This window comes from Helianthus annuus, chromosome 8, assembly GCF_002127325.2.
Source record: "Helianthus annuus cultivar XRQ/B chromosome 8, HanXRQr2.0-SUNRISE, whole genome shotgun sequence".
Lineage (NCBI taxonomy): Eukaryota > Viridiplantae > Streptophyta > Magnoliopsida > Asterales > Asteraceae > Helianthus > Helianthus annuus.
In genome coordinates this window covers 128,342,556-128,365,180 of record NC_035440.2, presented here as the reverse complement: position 1 = coordinate 128,365,180, position 22,625 = coordinate 128,342,556, and the positions used below count along the sequence as shown (strand labels likewise).

Here is a 22,625-nt window from a genome sequence, read left to right as displayed (position 1 = left end):
ACTGTTTCTGAGGTCAAAAAGTCATGGGCGTCATTGTTTGAATAAGTTGATTTGATGTTTGCAGGGGCTGCCCAGGTCTATCCTTTCGAAGTGGATCATGGACAGTGGTGCATCGAGACATATGACATGGACACTAGCTCTTCTTTACGACGTCAAATCAATAAATGGAAGTTATGTGGGATTCGCCGGAAATCAAGGCGGGAGAATTGTTGGACAGGGAACGTTGACGAATGGTGTCATCTCATTCGAGAAAGTGAAGTATATCATAGAGTTGGAAAACAATTTACTTAGCATTTCGCAAATATGTGATAAATCTTTCAGTGTACATTTCACAAAGAACGAGTGTGTGATTTTAAAACCGGTGTTTAAAATCCCTGATAAGATGGTGTTGTTGCGCGCTCTGTGGGAGAACGACCTGTACATTCTTGATATGAGCGTTGCAACAACAACAACTCATCAAAAACAATGTTTTGTGTCAAAATCAAAAGCAACGGAGAAAGAAACAATTATGTGGCATCGAAAGATGGGCCACATACATGTTCGTAAAATGAATTTTCTTGTACACAATGATTTGGTAGAAGGTGTAAACTTAAAGAATTTTCACTTGTCTGATGATTTGTAGCTTGTAAGAAAGGGAAGCAGACTCGGAAGTCACACCCACCGAAGATACTTAATTCGATCAGGTTACCTCTTGAGAGATTACACATGGATCTCTTCGGGCCTGTCAATGTAAAGAGCATCAGTGGAGATTTGTACTGCTTGGTGGTGACTGATGATTTTACAAGATTCTCGTGGGTCGTGTGCTTAGAAAGAAAAGATCAAACTTTTGAGTCGTTGATGGTGTTGTTCAAGAAGATGGAAACGGTGTATAAGCTGCCAATCCGGAGAATTCGTAGTAACAACGGAACGAAATTGAAAAACAACAAAATGTACGAGTTCTGCAATGAGAAGGGAATTCTTCATGAATTCAGTGCACCGTACACACCACAACAGAATGGCGTTGCTGAACGAAAGAATCGGACCCTAATAGAGACAGCTCGAACAATGTTAGCCGATTCCAAACTACCGATCTTCTTCTGGAGCGAAGCAGTATCAGCAGCCTGTTATACTTTGAATCGCGTACTCACCGTCAAAAAGTACAAAAAGACATGTTTTGAGTTGCTGCACCGATACAAGCCGAATCTTGAGTTTCTGGAGCCATTTGGGTCTCCGTGTACGTTTATTGATGAGAATGGAAAATTTGGTGCTAAATCAAATGAGGGTTTCTTTGTAGGTTACGCAAGCCCGTTGAAGAGGGTGTTCGTACCGTGCCTGGGGAAAGTGATACAAGTGTAGGATCGCGATCTGACCCGAATGAGTCGTTCAGAGGTGTTCAACTCTGTTTCAGGTGCGGAATAACAAGAAATAAAGGTAGAAACAGCTGATTCTTCACTTAATCTACTGATTGTATTGATATGACAACGATTACAACTTAATCTTCACACCGGCAACACTTCGGCATGGAATAAAAGGCACCACTAATGATTTCGCCTATGTGACACCTATATATACTAATGAGATTTCGCTCCAAGGACCACATGTCCACATGAGCGAAATCTGCATGTCCATATAAGCGAAATCTGCAACTAAGAATGACCCTATGAGCGAAATCATCACCTAATACTCATACATTCTCCTGTTTTCTCGTAAAACGTGCCCTAATCTATACAATGCAATCTAAGACTCGATCCAAGACGAAGTCGACAGATGTAGTGCACCAACAGACTCCCCCTCAGATGTTGACGAGTCGTCCATCGAGTCTTTGACAACTTCATGTCTTCACTTCTTCAGTCTTGATCAGTCTCTGGGCTTTTCTCTCTCGATCTTCATCAACAAACTCTCCTTTAACAATATCTGCTTGAATATCTTCAGACTCCCCCTCTCGATTTGCTAGCATTTCTTTGTTCTTCAACAATATCTGCTTCAGGATCATTGTCTGGCTTTCACAGGTTCAAGATTATTGCCTGGCTTTAACTTTTACCTTAGAATCTAAACCTGGCTCAAGCTACAGAGACTTCAATTTCCCGGATTGAAACTTGGCTCTAGTTCTGTCCATAGAATCTTCAGAATCGATCAGTCTGGCTTTCTTCAATCAGATTCCTCAGGTATTGTGACCTGGCTCTTTACTTTTAGATCCAAGATTGAAACCTGGCTACACCTGCACATTCTTAACCCAAAAGTAAATTTTCTAAATTTAACAATTTGAATATAAATGTATGCACCAACACTCTGAAATAATCAGAGAACTCCCTCTCATAAACATATGCATCAACAGTCACTCTCCCTCAGATCATAACATATGATGAACCACTTGTTGAATTAAAACATATTTTAACAATCAAGATACACTTCCCCTCACAACAATGTCATCATGTTTAGCATTTGGAATTTTGAAAATCAGTTTTCCAACATCAGTTGTCGAAAATCTTTTTGACTTTTTCAAAAGTTTATGTTAAAACACACACAAAATCTTTTTGGATTTTCTGAAAGAAAGTAACTAATACCACTTGAAGAATCAAGAAAATGCAGAAATGAAATATTTACAAACAATATTTTTGTGAGTTCGTGTAAGAGGATCATATCAGTTTATGAGACATGTCACTAACACCGTTAAGCCTCGATTTCATTTTAAGTTCTAAACAATTCACCTAGATTGTCAGTATATCGGTCCACTTAAATTTTCACACAAAGTTCAATTGTTCTGAGATACGATATTAATATTTTAAAGACTTGAACTTATCCGTGTTTCTTACTACTTGAATATACTCCCGTATCCAGATCCCAATATTCAGTCTTACAGGTGAGTATACCACAGATGATATCTGTCAGGGTTAGGTGCGAGGGCCATGAGAGCTCAGGTCGATACTTCCGTATACGCAGAGAGATGACGGCTTCGACTTTTCGGTGTGTCCCCTTTAGAGGATCTTTTGATTACAACAGCAGCGACTATCAATTTTATTGTTTCATCAGCATGCTGAGGGCGAATCTATGTTTCAAGCTTTTGGGAAAACATTATCCGGGGACTAGGCCAGAACTTCCATTCAGCAGAAGTCCCGGGATAATACCCCAGATATCACTGAGCATAAAGACCTAGTATCTCAGAATAAGGGACCTTTCAAACAAGATTTCAGGGGTTACCTATATATCCAAGAAGTTGTTAATCCATAGAACAAGCAAGTTTGAATTTTTAGATTTATATCTCGTCACAATTTACTAAATGTGTAAAAAACCTACTGACATATCTGCAGTGAGATTGTTTATCACATTTTTCATTTCAATTCTTTAGCATGTTGTGACAGACTACTGATGTACTATCATTTCCTCTTTTGACAACAAAACTCATTTTTGATTTTATCATGTTTTTGAATTTTTCAAATTTTCTAAAGTTTTTGGATTTTCTGAAATTTTCCTACTCCCCCTAAAATGCAAACACATTTCAAAGGAAATTTGAAAACTATCTAAGCTCTTGACCCAATTACAGAAAAAATTCAACACAAATTGTACAAATAAAGTGACAACCGATATTAAATCGCATCAAATCGCCATTCACTATGCATAAACAATCAGAACTCCCCCTTTCAACAAACCATTTTCTGATTTAGATCTCAAAACACTTAAGTTTGTTTTAATCAAAATGATTTTTTACAAAAAATGAGTTTGTTTTTACCAATTGTAGGATCATCAATAATCGATTTGGGGTTATGGTTCATCATCTTGTTTATCAAACAAATATGTAGTAAATCAAGTATAACATAATGTCCCTGATTTACCATTTTGCATTTAAGCAACCTTTGTACCACTTGTAAGAACACAAACAATACTAGCTGTAGGAATGTTACGTCTACATAATCGTTTTACCAATTGTAGGATTAATCACAAAGATGTCGATTCCTGCTTCTCACTTACCAACCTGGAAGCTCCGGTGTAGTCCTTCACCTGTAACAGTTGAATATTATCAAAAATTTCATACAAACTCATTACAAACATGAATGATGCTGATTCCTGATCCACGATATAAACTTGGGATCTCCGGCATAGTCCTTAGACCTCAAGGAAAACAGACTTCCATCCAAGTCTTTTCAGACTTGATGGCTTTCAATTCTTGTGCAGTGGGGTTGTAAGTTGCCTTTTTTATTTGCATAGAAATCTTTAACCCCCTTTGCTTTCCCATTCCACATTTTTCCAAAAATTTTCTTAACACTCCCATTGAATGTTTTCTCGACATCAAACTTAGTTTTCTCGTTGTAAAACTGATTCGAGATTTCAACCTTACCCACTTTCTGTTTAACTTCTTCAAATTTCAGTGATGGAAACTGATCATCATTCACTAAAATTTTCACCTCAACCTGTGGCTCTTCTGGCTTTGTGGAACCAGATTCATCGCCGACATTCACATCAACTTTCTTAACAACCCACACTTGGTTGTCTTTCTCTTTCTTTTTGTAAAAACTCTTTTTAGAACACTCACCAATCTCATAAGTTGAATTTTCAAAAATTTTGAATTTTTCGATTGGTGATTCGACATCAACAACTTTTTCTTTCAACTTGTTAGAAACTCCCTGTTTTGTTTTAGCATTTTTCTGACAGTTCCATGAAATGTGACCAGCTTCATTGCACTTGTAACAGGTTCGAGTTTCCTTTGGATGTGACACTTCAGATCCATTCTTCCTCATCTCAGCAAGAAACTCTTGATTTGACTATTTCCAGAATGGTTTCTTCTGTTCCTCTTCTGCACTTCCACCTGACACAAATTCTGTTTTTGTTTTAGAATGTTTCATATTTTTATGATTTTCTGGTGGAACAAATCCTAAACCTTTCTTTTTGTAGCTACGATTTTGGTTAGGTTTCTTTTGAAAACCAGAACCAGAATTGTAGCCCTTTTTCTTGTTTAAACGTTGTTGAACTCTTGAAGTGTATTTTTTAGGTTTTTCAGAAAGATTTAAATCTTTTATTTCAGAAATGTTAATTTCGGTCATTTTGAAAACCTTTTTTATCATGTCAAAACAAACACTTCTTATTGGAAATTCTTTGTCAAAATATAATTTGTCCGAATCATTTAAAGTGTATGCTACTTCAAATGTTTCATCATCAAAATTTGCCTTTGATAACAAAAATTCTTTACTGTAAGACCGTTTGACCGACGACTTTGGACCATTGAATGACGAATTTGACTCTCCAGACTCAGACTTTGACTCGGACTCTTCCTCAGTATCAACACCTGATCGACCACCTTTTTGATTAACTCAGACTCATGATCAGTATCGGACGAGGTAAACGTGATGTCAATGTTATCCGGTAAAACGTCAGTTGTGTCGGTTTTTAGCTTTATATTGACTGCTTTTTCAAGTTGCTCCTCGTTTGGTTTTCTAGGAGAATACCCTTCCCAAATTGGAGGTGGACACTTGTTATAGCTAACAGTCGGTTTCTTTCCACAATCTTTCTTCTTCTTTGGCTTCTCATCTTGAAAAGCTTCCATACCTGCAACAGTTGGGTAAATACGATCAATGAGATAATCAGAACTAGAATAGCTTTGTAATAAACGTCTAATTCTCTCATTCTCGATCTTTTCGGTCTCCAACTCTTGCTTCCATTTAGTACTCTCTTCGATGTAAAAATTTATAGCTTTTTGCTTTGTCATCATGAATGCATTCATTATCGTTAGTGCTTGTTCTCTCTCAGAATTTGTCTTTTGGAGACCAGTTACTGTTTTGTTCAAGACATCATAAGATTCTTTCACATAGTTGAGATTGAACAATAACTGCTCCTTCTTCTTCTCATATTCAGCAATTATCTCATTCTTTGCTGCACATTCCTTGCATGCTTCCAAACACTTCGTGCAAGGCTTGACAACTTCAACAATCTTTTCAACTTCGATTGTCTTCACCACTTCAACCACCTTTTCTTCTACCTTCACCTTCTCAGCTTCAGCTACCTCCTCAGCAACACTTTCAACTTTTTCATTCTGAACAACATCTTCAGATTTCTTTTGTTGTTCTTTAGCAGCTCTTTTCTCCTTCAGTTTCTCCAAGTGATCTGCAAAATAGAAATGAAAACTTTCAGGAGAAAGATGAGATTTTGCAACATTTATATGTTTCTCTTCCTCATCATCACTGCCACTATCAACTGGTGACTGATCAAACTGTACAAATTTTTCTGAACTAGCATCTGATAAACCAGAATCAGATGGTGTTTGGTCAAAAACAACTTCTTTTTCTGAGCTAACATCATTTTGTACATTCTTATCTGAACTCTGTGACTTTTCATCAGCACTTTCTGAATTTTCATCAGATGCAACAGACTGTTCTTCCACACTTTTCACTGTCTCACCAATAGACTTCATCCAGGTGGCAAACATGTCCGGTTCTCTAATGATCTTAGCAATGAAAGCTTTGAAATCTCCCTTTTCATCAACAAACATATCCCAGCTGAAGCCTTCAGGTAGTCTTTCATCATCTTGATCAACTATACAAGCTTTGCTTTCAGGTGATATGTAGTTGTTCCAGTTGAAATCTACCAAACACGCTCTCTTTGAATCCTCGATCTTTCTACCATGAGCCGTTTGTGAATCTTGTGATTGACCAACCTGCTGATAAATGGCTTTCCGGTAGTAGTCGTCTTTTCTGAACGGATTCTGAGCACCACTAGCTTCCCTGTTCTTGCATTCCCGTTTGAAATGGCCTTTCTCCCTGCATCGAAAACAAGTAACTTTAGATTTATCAAAACCTAAAGTAGAAACATGTGCATCAAGAAAGTCATTTCTCCCGGTAATCGTTTTGAATTTTTCAGCACGCCTAAGAACACTAGCTAGACACCATTTGATATCCATTAATTCCATCTCTTCGTCGTCTATCTGATCGTAATCCTCCTTTGTGAGCATAGGATTCCCGATCCGACCAGCAACAGGACCCTCATAAGATAACAACACAGAACCAAGTAGAGCCATGTGGTCTTTAGCAGTTTCCTCAGAAAAACTTTGACCTTCTAGAAGATTTAGAGCGATGTTGCACTGAATCATGTAACCATTTCCAGTTTTAGTGCTCTGAGAGTGAAAACTCGTGTTTGACTCTTTAGGATTGACACTTGGAAATGATGAGAATCCGCCTGCTGCTTTTGTTAGAACCCTGATCAACCTTTTCTGTTGAATCCCCAGCACTAAACGCAATTTGGATTTTCGGACTTCTCTCAGACTCTGGAACCGGAATACTACCTTTGTAGTACATCTTCACATCCTGTAGACAACTCGGACTGTTCATCCTGGCGATCTTTTGCTGTTCCAAATCCTGACTCTCGATCTTTTCAATAAACTGAGATATAGTCAACCCATCATAAACACCCGTATTTTTCAGAATCATCAAATACGTTCCCCACTCTTTCTGAGGTAACGCATCGGCTAACTTTTCTACCTACTCTTCACGATCTTTTGTAATACTTAACATCGACATTGATCGCACTAAGTGACAGTAACGTTCAATGAGCTTCTTTGTGTCCTCTCCCGGTAAACTGCTGAACAAATCAAACTCTTTCTTTAGCAGTGCCTTCTTGCTCTTTATCATATTCTCATTACCCTCAAATTTGACTTTAAGTGCATCCCAGATTGATTTTGCAGATTTGTTATGCTGAAGCAATATGAAGATGTCTTCTTTTATAGCTTGCTGAAGCAGACTGATCATCATTTTTTCGGCTTTGTACATAACCCGTTCTTGATCCGTGAACTCTGATAACTCTTTGAGAACTTGCAAATCTGTTCGAGGCAACACGTATTTCTTCAGAATACATTCCCACGACCTAAGATGGTTTGCCTGAACCCAGTTCTCGAATCTGTCTTTCCACCCGTAGTATTCTTCAATACTCATCAATTTAGGGGGCTTTTGGGTGGTACCCGTCTCATTTTCTAAACTCATTGCTTGAGCAATAGCAGCTGGACCAGACGGTGTTGCAAACACGTTATAGAACTCGGTATCCATGATGACTTAGCACGTTTTTCAAAATCAATGACTAAAAAGCGAAATCTGGTGTTTGTGCACAAAGAGCGAACTCCCAGAAAGTACACTAGAGCGAAATTAGAGTTTAGGAGACACAAGAGCGAAACCCTGATGTTCACAAAAGCGAAATCAGTGTTCTTGGAGGTTCACAAAAGCGAAATCTCAGATTATGCAGCTATGAGCGAAATTATCAGGCAATTTGGAGCGAAACCCTTCAGATTATGTGACCCAGGAGCGAAATCATGATGACTGATAAGCGAAATCACAAGATGTCCGTATGAGCGAAATCTGATCGGAGGTTAATTTGGTCCATTTTTAGTCCGTATTTAGGTCCGAAACTTTCCAGGGTTTGTTAATGTCCAATTGTCTATGATCTGTGAAATTTTGAGCGAATTTTGACCGGTAAAATTTTCTGAAATGATGAAAGAAGGTGCAGAAGTAAGAAATCTCAATGAAATCCAGCTAATCTCTGCAGAACTCCTCCTCCTGAGCTCTGATACCACTTGTAGGATCGCGATCTGACCCGAATGAGTCGTTCAGAGGTGTTCAACTCTGTTTCAGGTGCGGAATAACAAGAAACAAAGGTAGAAACAGCTATTTCTTCACTTAATCTACTGATTGTATTGATATGACAACGATTACAGCTCAATCTTCACACCGGCAGCACTTCGGCATGGAATAAAAGGCAACCACTAATGATTTCGCCTATTTGACACCTATATATACTGATGAGATTTCGCTCCAAGGAACACATGTCCACATGAGTGAAATCTGCCTGTCCATATAAGCGAAATCTGCAACTAAGAATGACCCTATGAGCGAAATCATCACCTAATACTCATACATTCTCCTGTTTTCTCGTAAAACGTGCCCTAATTTATACAATGCAATCTAAGACTCGATCCAAGACGAAGTCGACAGATGTAGTGCACCAACAACAAGTTCAGCATGTGGATTGTCAAAAGCACACTCCATCACCACAACTTCCCGGACAAAGATTCCTGTTCGATTATGACAAGCTCTGGGAGTCGTTTCATCTACCGGTTCCGCCAAGTGACGAGGAACTAGTACTTCTGTATCAGTACCAGCAATCTATGTCACACGAGCAAGTGCCTAGACCACTAGTGGTTTCTCAACCCACCAAGGGTACTCCCAATGATGAAGCCGGACCAAGTGGAACAGCTCACGAACCACCAGAGGAACCAGCTCCAACATTTGACGATTCTGACGACTCAGAGGTGGAACCCGCTCCGACCTTTGACGAGGAACCAAATGATACTTCGACGGAAGCTGAGGATCAAACCGTTGATCTTGATATATCGAACTTGCAATCGGAAGTGAATGTGCTCGACACCATGATGCCTCAGACTTTGTCTTACCATCCGTCAGAGCAAATAATTGGTGACCTGCAAAGTGGTGTCAAAACCCGAGGCCAAATAAACCGAGCTCTTACATGTTTCTATTCTTTTGTTGCTCATTTGTAAGAAGAATTCTCATTAAAGTGTTTTATTTCGCAGATCGAGCCCAGAACTTACAAAGAGGCGTTGACTGAAGACAGTTGGGTTAATGCTATGCAGGAAGAGCTGCAACAATTTGAAAAGATGGGTGTCTGGAGACTTGTCGATCTGCCACAGAATCAAAAGCTGATTAAAACAAAGTGGGTTTTCAAGTGCAAAAGGGATGACAGAGGAGTCGTGGTGAGAAACAAAGCACAACTAGTGGTACAAGGCTTTAGTCAGCAAGAAGGCATCGACTACGATGAAGTTTACGCGCCTGTTGCTTAACTCGAGGCAATTCGGATCTTCCTGGCGTTTGCGTCATGGAAAGACTTTAAAGTGTACCAGTTGGACGTCAAATCTGCCTTCCTTTATGGAAAAATCAAAGAAGAAGTGTATGTGGGACAACCGCCGGGGTTCATAGATCCACTGCACAAAAACAAGGTCTATCTACTGGACAAAGCGCTTTACGGACTACACCAGGCCCCGAGAGCCTTGTACGAGACGCTTTCCCAATATTTTTTGGCCAACGGGTTCACAAGAGGGACATAGATAGTACTTTATTCACAAAGGAAGTGGCAAGACATTTTTTGATCGTGCAGATTTATGTTGACGATATCATTTTCGGTTCCACCAACGACGATCTTTGTAAAGAGTTTGAGAAAGTGATGAAGAAAAAGTTTGAGATGAGTTCGATGGGGGAGATGAAGTTCTTCCTCGGGCTGCAGGTGGAGCAGATGCCCGACGGAATCTTCATTCACCAAACGAAATACGTAAAAGACGTGCTTGACAAGTTCGACATGACTGAATGCAGTCCTGCAGCAACCCCCCTTGAACAAAATCACGGGATTTGTCCAGACGAAAGTGGAGTGAAAGTGGACGAGACACTGTACCGGTCAATCATTGGATCTCTGATGTATCTCACTGCCTCCCGTCCAGACATCATGTACCCGACATGTCTCTGTGCCAGATATCAGTCGAGCCCGAAGCAGTCACACCTGACGATTGTCAAACGTATCTTACGGTATTTGAAAGGCTGCCCAAGCATCGGCTTGTGGTATCCTCGCTCGGGTGACTTCTCCCTATCAGGTTTCGCTGATTCTGACTTTAGAAGCTGCAAGCAGAACGCAAAGTCCACCACTGCTGGATGTCAGTTCTTCGGAACTCGACTCATTACCTGGCAGTGCAAGAAACAAACCGCAGTGGCACTTTCTACGTGTGAGGCTGAATACGTTTCAGCCTCCAGCTGTTGCTCATAGATCCTCTGGATCCAACAGCAAATGCACGACTTCGGTTTGCAATTCTTGGATACCCCCGATATATGTGGACAACGAAGCAGCTATAAACATCACTAAAAACCCGGTTCACTATTCAAAAACGAAACATATCGAAATCCGTCACCACTTCATCCGTGATTGTCACGAGAAGAAGTTAATCCGGATTGAGCACATACACACCGATGATCAGAAAGCTGATTTTTATACAAAACCCTTTGACAAAAAGAGATTTTACTATCTTTTAAAATTGAACGGGATGAAAAATCTGCGATCTGGGAGGGTAGTAGAATGTGAAGCCGAGGAGGGCGGCGATCAGATGTGAACCATGTCGTGTTGTCAACTTTCTGTATAGTTTGTTTTCTGCTTTTCGATAAAAACAAAAACACAAAAATATGTTGTTCTTTTTAGGGGGAGAAAGTCGCAGAAAAATACAAAAACATGATAAAATTACAAAAATCCAAAAACATGATAAAATACAAAAATCCAAAAATATTAGAAAACTTGAAAAAGAGCTTGTGTAGAATAGGGAAAATGATAGTACATCAGCTAGACAGACACAGTACGCTAAAGAAATGTAACGTTTAAAATGCATTAAGCAGTCTCACTAAAGATGTGTCAATAGGTTTTCGCAAAATCAGTAGATCAGTTTGGGATATAAACCTAAAATTTACTTACCTTTACGTGGGGAACACCTCCAGGATATATGGGTAACCCCCGAAATCTCGTTTGAAAGGCCCCTTATTCTAAGATACTAGGTCTTTATGCTTAGTGATATCTGGGGTATTATCCCAGGACTTCTGCTGTATGGAAATACTGACCTAGTCCCCGGATAATACTTTACGCATATGCTTTACTTGTAAAGCCTCCCCTCAGCATAAAAAATGATTAAACATTGCAAAATGTTAAATCATGTGCTGCTGTAAAAAAGATTCTCTAAAGGGAAACCACCGTAAAGTCGAAGCCGTCATCTCTCTGCGTATACGGAAGTATCGGCCTGAGCTCTCACGGCCCTCGCAATTCACCCCATTACAGATATCATCTAGGTATACTCACCTGTAAGACTGAATATTGGGACACATGTAGACGTTTAAGTCTTAAAACATTAATTCCGTATCCTAGACAGATTGAAAGTTCTGTGAAAATTTAAGAGGATCAGTATATCAGCAATCTACGCGAATTGTTTAAGGCTTGGTATGAAATAGTAGCTTAACGGTGCTTGTGTCTTGTCAAATGCTGATATGATCCCTTAACATGCTCACAAAAAGATTGTGTGTACATATTTCAGTTTATCCTGTTAAAAATCCAAAAAGATTTTATTTGTTCATCTTATTTTCGACAACCGACATTGGGGATCAGACGATCAAAGCCTTGTGCAGATCATGTCTGTTGATGAGGGTTGGGTAAGCAGGAGATGCTAAACTGTGATTGGTACATTGTTTTGATAGACTGAAAAAGTGTTTGAAAGTGCAAAAAGTTTGAAAGTTCATTAATTTGAACTGTTTTCAGATTAAAACATCAGCGTACTTCATAATATGGTCAACCAAGGTCATTAATTTGAACTTGGTAGGCCAAACAGTTGATCAAGGTCATTAACTTGGACTTGGTTAACTGGATGTGTCGGTGAACAATCAGAAAAGTTAAAAATTCAAAAAGTCTGAAAATCATGTTTCTGATTTCGCTCTAAAATACAAGTTTTACATTAAAAAGCTGATTTCGCTCCTGGATGCTCCATATTTTCATTCCGCTCGTAGCTTCAAAGCTGATTTCGCTCGAGAGACTTTATGACCATTTCGAGCGGAATCAGACAGGCTATAAAAGCCACCTGATTCCGCTCCTGCCGTCACTTGTCTGATTTCGCCCCAACTTATTCTCTCTCAGCGACCAAGAGCGAAACCCAAGTTTCTTTGTTTTCCTACCGAATTACTGCCCAATTTTTATCAGATCTTGTGATTATCTCATCTAGTAATCATGGGCAAGGTAGATTTAGGCTCTAATCTGGCTATATCATGTGCTATTTGAACTGTCGGCATCTGTTATGTGAAAAACTTAGTTTTAGGGTTAAAAACTGTTAAATCTGAACAATAGATCATATGTATATTGTCGTTTTGAAGTGTAGATCATGCATTTGTGTGTAAATTGTTACAGATCTGAACAAATTGCATGATTGACGATGAGTGAGCGTTGCAGACTTAGATCTAAGGCATGTTTAGGGTTAAAATTGAAATAAAAACATAACCCAAGTGTGGGAATTAACAGATTAACATGTTAACCTTTTCAATTTCTTGATCTGTTGAGTTTTGAATGGTGTAATTTTGATTCCGCTTGTAATTGAAAAAGAAAGCTAATTCCGCCCCAAAGATGATGTTGAGATTTTGCTCCTAAGTGACTTTTTCTGATTTCGCTTCTAAGTCACCTAATGTGATTCCGCTCCTAACTCAACTTAGTGATTCTGCTCCTATATGTTAACCTGATTCCTCTTCTATGTGTCAACCTGATTTCGCTTCTGAGTGTTATGTGATTTCGCTCCAAATCAATTAGGGTGATTTCGCTTGTAATGCTTTGACATTACATGTGTTTTCACTTGTAATTGTTTTGATGCTAAAATTTTCTAAGTGTGGACTCATTGTGTGTTGTGTTGTTTGCAGGGTTCAAATGTAGTATTTGATCCACTTCACAACAGCTGTTGTGACTTGGATGTGAAGAAAATTACAGAATTGGCCAAATTCAGCAGTGTTTTGGAATTCATGGGCCGTATACCAATTCAAAAGGCTTTATCTGATCAACGTCCATTATACAAGTCACATATTAAACGATTCTGGAAGCATTCAAAGTATGATGAAGCAAACAAAGCAATTCATTCAATTGTGAAGGGCGTAATGAAAAGAAGGAAATTGTTGTTACTGAGGCACTCATTCGTGAGGTTGTGAATTTTCCGGACGATGAAAACTCGCCAACAAGATTTCCAGAAGGAATGGTCAAGGGTTGTATGCTCAGGATGGGATATGCGGGTGCTCTAAACGTTGGAAATTATTTGAAGTCAAAATTTCAGAAACCCTACAAGTTTATTGTACATTGTGTATTAATGTCACTCAGTCATACCAAAGGAGGGTACGATGCAATGCGTGATTATCAGATGAACATGGTTACTGCATTGATTCTGAACAAGAAATACAACTTCTCGCATATTGTTTTTCATTACATGGTCGAGAATATCCTAACAAAGAGTAAGTCTTGGATGTATCCAAGATTTGTGCAAATGCTGATTGATCATGCATATCCAGAGATTGAACGTGATGTGAAGGATGATTTGTTAGTTCAGTCACGCATGAGCAACGATTCTCTCAAGCAGCTTGCAAGATATCACCCAAATCATCCAGAACCAAAGATAGTTGCTAAATTCTTCGGATTTATAAAGGATGCAAATTATGTTGATCCTGATCCAGTCGATCATCAAAACTGGAGAAATGAAGAAGAAATAAAGGAAGCAGCTTATGCTGATGAGCTAAAAACTCTTGAGGAGTTCAAAACCACACGTAATGATTGGTTTGTCAAAGAACCAAGGAGAAGAGGCAAAAAGGCCACCCTTAAATCACAGGAGGGTGAGGGGTCATCATCACAGCCAAAGAAAAAGCAAAAGAAAGTGACAAAAACGTTATTGGTTGATGAGCCTGAGGTTGAAGAGCCGGTTGTAACTGCAGAAGATGATCCGTATGCTGATATTGATAAAGTGATGTTAAATGTTGATGATTTAGTGTCTGAGCAAGCAGTTAATGTGGAAGCTGAGAAAGAAAAGGTTCTTGATGATGTTGAAGGTGATGATATCAATAAAAGTACAACAAGCTCTTCGAGTTCCTCTGATGATGAAATAGATGAGGCTGAACGTCTAAGAAGAATTCAAGAAGCTACAGAGAAAGAGAAGCAGCTAAGGAAAAGGAAGAGACAGGAGAAAGATGATGCTGCATACATTCCATCTCTTGAGCACGTTTCTGAATCACAATCACCTTCAAGCGGCAAAAAGAAAGCAGGTGCAAAGAAAAGAATTATATCTCCAAAAATAAAGAAAGTTACTACAAAGATTACAAAGCCCAAGATTGTTTTGAAGAAGAAGCCAGCCAAAGAATCCAGTAAACCATCAACACCACCACCTGAACCTATACCAATACAATCACCACCACATCAAACACCTCCACGACAACCAACACCTCCACAACAACCAACACCTCCTAGACAACCTTCACCTCCAAAACAACCAACACCTCCCAGACAGACTTCACCACCAAAACAACCAACACCACCTAGACAACCTTCATCATTACATCTTTCACCATTACATCTCTCACCACCACAACAACAAACCTTGCTTACATCTCAAGAAATATTTCAAACACCACCACTCACTCAAATTCAACTAACTCCTGGTTCTTCTGGCCACAGAGGTCTTCATAATCCTCCAGATAATCTTGAAGATATTGTAGATTTTGGTTTTGCAAACGATGAACAAGTTAAGAAGCTTGAAAAGAAGATGGATGATGTGTTGAATGAAAACAAAGTGTTAGCAGCAGAAAGCAAGAAAGTAGCTGATCAGGAAAAAGATTCTAGAAATGCGTGTAAAGAAGCTAGAATCTGAAAACAAGTCTTTTTTAAAGAAGATTGATACAGATCAGACTGAGATTGATTTCCTGAAAGTGCGAGTGGAAGAGTTGGAAGAAGAAAAGGCTCGCAGAGATGAGCAGAACAAGTATTTCAAGATGAAAAACAAAGAGCTTGAGGCTGCAAAGGCATTGAAAGAGCACAAGTTTTATATGTTGAACAAAGTTGTTGAAAGTATACTCAGAACGTCAATTGAACAAAGGTTTGAAGAGATACAGGTTGAAGAGCTTAGGGCTAAACGCCAAGCTGAGATTGATGAACAGATGAAAGATAAGGGAAAGGGTGCTGAAAGCAGTGTGGCAATTGTTCCATCCTTAGTGATTGAAAATCCAGTTCCTATATCTTCCGTATCAGCAATTTTTGAAGAACCTCTAACACTGGAAGATCTTGCTGCTGATGACGATGAGGAAGATGATGAGGAGGGTGATGAAGAAGAGGGTGATGATGAGGAAGATGACGATGATGAGAAAGTCTTTTCTGCTAGCAGTCATGGTTCTGATAATGACGATGATGATGCTCAAGGTGGTATGGAAATTAAAGTGACTGAACAGTCAAGTGAAAGGACTGTTGATGATTTTCTGAACGATACTGTGAATGAAGAGACATGGGGAGCTGAAGGAAAGGGGGAGTCTGGTGATGCTCAAAATGTTGAACATGTTGAAAAATTAGTTTTGAGATTGGAAACTTATAGGGAAGAAGGTGAACACTTTCATACGTATACATTGGAAAAGATTAAAGAAATGACACATATGGTGGATCCTGACTTCAAGTTTGATTTTGAAGATGAATTAAATGTGTTCGACATCAACCACCAACCCGAGTACGAGTATAAGTATGTAAAGGATGCTGATTTGTATGACAGGGTTGAGGTTGAAGATTGTACAGATGATGAGAGTGTAAGTGAAGATACCTCTCAGTATCCTACTCTGATGGAATTCTTTACTGAAGAGAATAGAGACGAGTTGAGAAGAAAAGTCGCTGAGATCTTAAAAGACAAAAATTTCGATGGTACTCCCAAGGATATATGCAGAAGGAAGAACGGCAGAAGTGGTTTAAAGATAGTCACGAGAGAAAATTCAAAAGGCCGCTGAAGTTCTATCAGAGAGATTGACGTGATGTCATGGTCACAATCAAATTTAATCCCAAAAAACAACTAAATAGATAGCGGTAAGTGGGTATCGAACACAGGGAGTTTGTGGAAAATGTGTTATTTAGAAGTGTATCTAAGTTAACTAAAATTAAACTAATTGCAAGAAAAAATAAAATTCAAGAGTTGGTTTGATTTGATTGGTTTTAAAAACTATGATTAATTAACTAATTTGCAAAATGAAAATTTGGATTGTAAACAATTGAGAGACAAATGACTATCTTGAGTTTCCGGTTTGGTTCGACGTTTGTGTTAACATTTCACTAGAAAGAACTACATAGACATAGTTCATGTATAATCAATTGCAGTGATGAAAGGGGACTAAGTACTCAGATTCCTAGAACGTGAGGTTGTCACCCGATGATCAATCAACCCTTACCCAAACATAACTATACCCATGATATCTCGATTGCCAACGGCACCAAGAACGTATGGTTTCTAATTAGTTCAATTTAAGAATTAACAAGTTACTAACAATCAATCATACACCATAACAATCAATTCAAATAAAAAGCAATTGTTATTCTAGAAATATGAAATGTAAACACATAGTCTTACTCAAACCTTCAACACAAGATAATCACCAAGTATTTAGCCACTCATGGCTTTAATTAACATCATACCAAAATAGAAAGGAAATATTGTTCACAAACTTCACCAACAAGAACTAGATCAAGATTTAGTGAAAGGATAGTTCCAAGATGATTAGATATCCAAAAGATGATGTTTTAGAGCTCCCAAGTTCCCCTTTTATGCTCCTCCCACGTTTTTCCATCTTTGTAACCGAAAATCCCATGATAAGCACCATCAAAATCCATCAAAATGGCATTTAATACCATAGGTTACACTTTTAGATCAGTCGGAGCCGTAAGCTATGGCTCCCAGCCGTAGCTTACGGCAGTCAGTGGAAAGCAAAAGTCAACATGGAGCCATAAGCTACGGCCCCCAGCCGTAGCTTACGGCTAGCAGTGAAACCCTACGCCAACGAGTTCCTGTCTTACGGCAATGTATTCATCAAGATCATGGGGGCCGTAACCTATGGCCCTTAGCCGTAGGCTACGGCTGTCAGTGATATTTTGTTCTTTGTTTCTTCATGTATATCCAATCCCTTCACTTTGAGTTTCCATCAACTCCCGACATGCATCCATCCTTCTAAAACTTGTATCTTGAGCATTATAACACCTGCACATCAAATCATCTAGTGGTTATCATGTTCAAGCAATTAACCGAATTAAGTATGGAATGTATATATATTTAGACATTTTAAGGGTTGTCCTACGAACCACCCGTCACATCCCCACACTTACCCGTTGCTTGTCCCAAGCAACCACCTCAAAAACTATTTTTAACCATAAGCAACCGATCATGCGAACCAAACTAAAGTGCCGTCCTTTTACTAACTTTTTATCATACCACAAAACACACCCCTCACAAAAACTCTCGGTGACAAGAAAAATTAGCAAGTTATGCTAAACCACTCAATGCGCATATGTGTGTGTGTGTGCGACAATAAGCTTGTATGAGAATCAAGTTTCCTCCTAACAAATATCTAGCATTCTTTTGAATCAAAGGAACTTACGGGTTGTAACGGGCTAGGTGCAAAGGTAGGAAAATGGTGGGATATATATGCAAGAGCTAATTGATTTGACCCGGTTTTTATTTCTACTACTAAACAAAGCAAACATCAACTATATACACAACTTCTTCGACATTCTCAACTACTATTGCACCTAAATACTTCTTTTTTTTATTTTTATTTTAGATTATAAAAGACACCACCAACTCTCACAACCCAACAACATATTAACACGAACACCACCCAACCTCCCAACCGCAACATAAACATAAACACATAGACATATATACAAAAATGTACAAAGGAGCAAAATACGACCTGGCTAGTAGTACTTCGGCTGTGGAGGCCCAAAAATGGATGTCATCATATCCGTCCACTCTCCAAAGCCAAATGCTCCGCCGCTACTACTGCTTCCTTGATCACTGCTTGGATTTGCTTGTTGATAAATCATAGCATGCGGGTCCACCCACTGAGAATGGTGCAAAGGCGGGGTGGGGTATGACACACTACCATCATATGGTGGCAATGTGGTGTAGTCCACAATGGGTGGATCTCCTACAACTGGCTGCCCCGCATGCCATTGGTCATGCATGCGTCTTTGACGATCATCCAAGTAACGGTTGTTTGTTTCTTCTTCACGGGCATATCTATGAGCACGGTTCCGTTGCTCATTTCTATCGTAACTTCTTTTGATAGCCCTTTCCACACTAGCACCCATGAATGTTTGTTGATCAAAGAGCATCTGGTTTGGTTCACTCCAATCACCAAAAGTGGGTGGCCACCTTTGTTGAATGATTTGACGCATATCCCCCGAATGGGCCCAGTACGGGTCATAAGCCTGTTGTGCATAATCAAATGCACTACCCACATAACCAGATTGTACGCCAGCTCCTTGAACCCCCGCTTGACCGGTAACCCTCACCTGAGCATCTACCATGAATGTGTCTTCACGATAATCATCATCTCCACTTATTTCATCATCCGCTGATTCGGGTTCCTCTTCCTCTCCCGGTCGTAACGGTCTCGCATCCACTTTCAATGCTCTCTACCTTCTACCATCCGTTTTCAACTTATGAAACCTTTCCGATTCTGTGTAAGTCCAATCCGACCCAAGATTCTTAAGGTCGAATGGTCTAAACCTCTTGTAAGAACCTTTTTCATCTCCCTTAATTGCCCCGTACTTTTTAAGCAATGCCGTAATCAACCGGCAGTGAGGTATAATCTTTCTTTCCCCACTATTCTTGCTCAACCAAATGTTGTTTAGCACCAAAAATCGGAAAGGAACCTTGGGTGACCCATGCATCATCATATATAAGATTGGCACCTCTTGATGTCGCACTTCCATCTTGTCACCCCGCCTCGGCATGACATTGTACATGCACAACGTCAATAACAACTTTGCTTCCATTCTTAAATTTCTTCTATATAGCTTCCCATGTGTTGTACCCGGAAGGAAGAGGTAGTCAAGCATATTTTGCCATTGTGGGTGTTTAGCGGGCTCATGGTAAATATCCTTGAGACTCAGGTAAATGTATTCATTGGCCGCCCCATCATCAAACTTTGCTACCCGGCGCAAAGAGTCATATGACATTTCTACTTTCACTCCATTACACCACCCAACTAACCGCATCTTGTTCGGAGCCTTGAACGGGGGACATTCAAGTGATGCCACCCACTCTTGAATCTGCGTATCATACATTTTTTTCTTCTCACCATCATAACATTTTGTAGCCGCCCCCCAACCCAACGCGTTAAACTTGGCTATGATCCCGAATGTTCCGAAATCAACCTCCCGAATCTCCTTTTCACAAATAAATGCTTCTCCCCTTTGTTTTAGCTTGTTCATTTGTTCATGAAATAAATCCTCTCTCCATTCCGCGGGTTGGTCTAACAATGAACCGGATGTCCAATCCGGCTTTGGCCCCCTTGGTGGTGCATCCTCCACCGGGTCCGGGTCACCAACCCGAACCAATCTCCTCTTTTTTTGTTGTGCCGCATCCCCTTGGGAAGAACTTGCAATTCCCTTTCCTTTCCTAGACGCCATGCCTACACACATTTAAAAACCAAGCAAACAATTCAAGTTAGTTATTCTTACCCAATCTTCCCCACACTTGCTTTATGTTATAAGTATAGATGTGCAAAAACCCAAAATTTTATTCTTTCAAACAAAATTTTAGCATGATGTCCCCTAAAATCAGAATTTTTCCAAAAAAATTTTCATTAGGCATCAACACATTTATTCCTATAGCACTCAATGGTTCACAATGTTCTATCATCTATCTCATACAAGCAAGTGTGTAAGCAAAAACATAATGAAAACTTACAAACCTCAATGTACTTCAAAAAATGAAAAGAACTTGCATACCTTGGTGTTGTAGAAGATGAGAATCACAAAAACTTGAAGTTCACACAAAAACCCCCAAAAAGTCCTAAAAATTCGGCACACTTATGCTCAAATCCGACCCCAAATCAAAGAAATCTTCAAAATACAAGTGTAAATCTGGATTCCTTATGAAATTTCACCCAAAATGGACTCAAGGATCACTAAAATCGGACTAGATTTGAGCAAGATATGAAGCTATGAGGGTTAGGGTTCTTAAGTGAAAGTATGAAGAAGAAGAACTTGTGGATAGGGTTTGGTGAATGAATGTTTGTGGTTGGGGTTACAAAAGAAGTTTATTGTTATTATTATGACATTTTCAGAGTTTTTGTTTTTTTTTTACATACCTGCGTCATAAAACGACAAAGTGAAGGGCCCCAAATCTGCTCGTCGCCGTAAGCTACGGCCTCCCAGCCGTAGCTTACGGTGGTCACTGGGTGAAAACAATGACGCCGTAAGACAGGGGGTGTTTGGCGTAAGCTTGTTTTTGATAGGTTGCTGCCGTAAGCTACGGCCCCCCACCGTAGCTTACGGCGAGTACTGGGCTTAGGGGGGCCGACATACTTTACTTCAAAACCTTGTTTTTTTTTTATGTGTTTTTATAATTTTTAAGAAAACATAAAAATATTACCCTACCCCCCCGTTAAAAACCCGTGTTGTCCTCAACACTATGTTCGGGAAATCCGTAAAAATTTCCCCACACTTGTTTCGAACACCGGTTTAAACGGGACTTATTCAAAACGCACTAAACTACACTAAATATTTACAAATACCAAACCTGGGCCTCTTTCACATTTCCTCGTCATCCACTGGGCGTAAAATGTAACCCACTTTGTCTAGCTCGAGATTGTTGATATCATTACCTTCCAAGTAGGGTTTGAGCCGATGCCCGTTCACCGTTTGTTGCTTGTTTGTTCGTTCGTCTTGAATATCAACATCACCGAACCTTCCCACTCTTCGGACAACGTAAGGACCCATCCACTTGCTTTTGAGTTTCCCCGCAAACATTTTCAACCTTGAATTGTACAACCACACCTTTTGACCCACTTCAAAGTTCTTTTTCTTTATCTTCGCATCATGAACTTTTTTCAGTTTGTCTTTATATGCGGATGCACATTCATAGGCTTGATCCCTTATTTCTTCGATTTCGTTCAATTGAAGCTTCCTCGCCCGACCCGCTTCATCATAGTTTGCGTTCACCGTTTTAATTGCCCAATACGCCCGATGTGCCAACTCCATAGGCAAATGACATCCTTTCCCATAAACCATCCGATAAGGAGTGGTATCAAGTGGAGTTTTGTAGGCCGTTCGATAAGCCCACAATGCATCGTCAAGCTTGCTTGACCAATCTTTTCGATCCGTTCTCACCGTCTTCATTAAAATTTCTTTAATTTGCCGGTTAGATACTTCCACTTGACCACTCGTTTGCGGGTGGTAGGGTGTGGCAATGCGGTGATTCACATTATATCTTTTTAATAATTTTCCAAAATTGAAGTTTTTTAAAATGTGAACCACCATCACTTATTATCACCCTAGGCACACCAAAACGAGAAAAAATATTAGATTGCACAAACTTACATACGACGGAATGATCGTTGGTCCTTGTGGCAATAGCTTCAATCCATTTCGACACGTAATCAACCGCAACCAATATATATAAAAACCCATTTGAGTTTGGGAAAGGACCCATGAAGTCTATTCCCCAAACATCAAATACTTCTACTACCAAAATCGGTTGTAACGGCATTTCATCACGTTTTGAAATACTTCCCATTCTTTGACAATTGATGCAATTCCGGGCATACTCACAAGAATCCTTGAAAATCGTGGGCCAATAAAACCCACTAGATAACACCCGATAACCCGTCTTGTTCCCACTAAAATTCCCTCCACACGCCGATGAATGAGCATGGATCAAGATCTCTAAAACTTCCGTTTCGGGAACACATCTTCGTATCACTTGATCGGCCCCGATTTTGAACAAGTCAGGTTCATCCCATATGTATTGCTTCACTTGACTAAGAAACTGTTGTCGTCTCTTCTTAGTCCAATGATTTGGTATTGCACCCTTAGCCAAA

General features: G+C 39.6%; 1 protein-coding gene across 1 annotated transcript; it reads left to right on the top strand.

The window, feature by feature from the left end:
• Positions 1-13,789: 13,789 nt before the first annotated feature.
• On the top strand, positions 13,790-15,421 carry LOC110907004 (proteoglycan 4-like). The gene has a single exon (XM_022152044.1). The coding sequence runs from the start codon at positions 13,790-13,792 to the stop codon at positions 15,419-15,421; it is 1,632 nt and encodes a 543-aa protein (XP_022007736.1).
• The last annotated feature ends 7,204 nt before the right edge of the window (positions 15,422-22,625 follow it).

Bases quoted from the DNA above. Each gene is read 5' to 3' on its own strand.
- LOC110907004 (XM_022152044.1), top strand. From the start codon at position 13,790: ATGGGATATGCGGGTGCTCTAAACGTTGGAAATTATTTGAAGTCAAAA.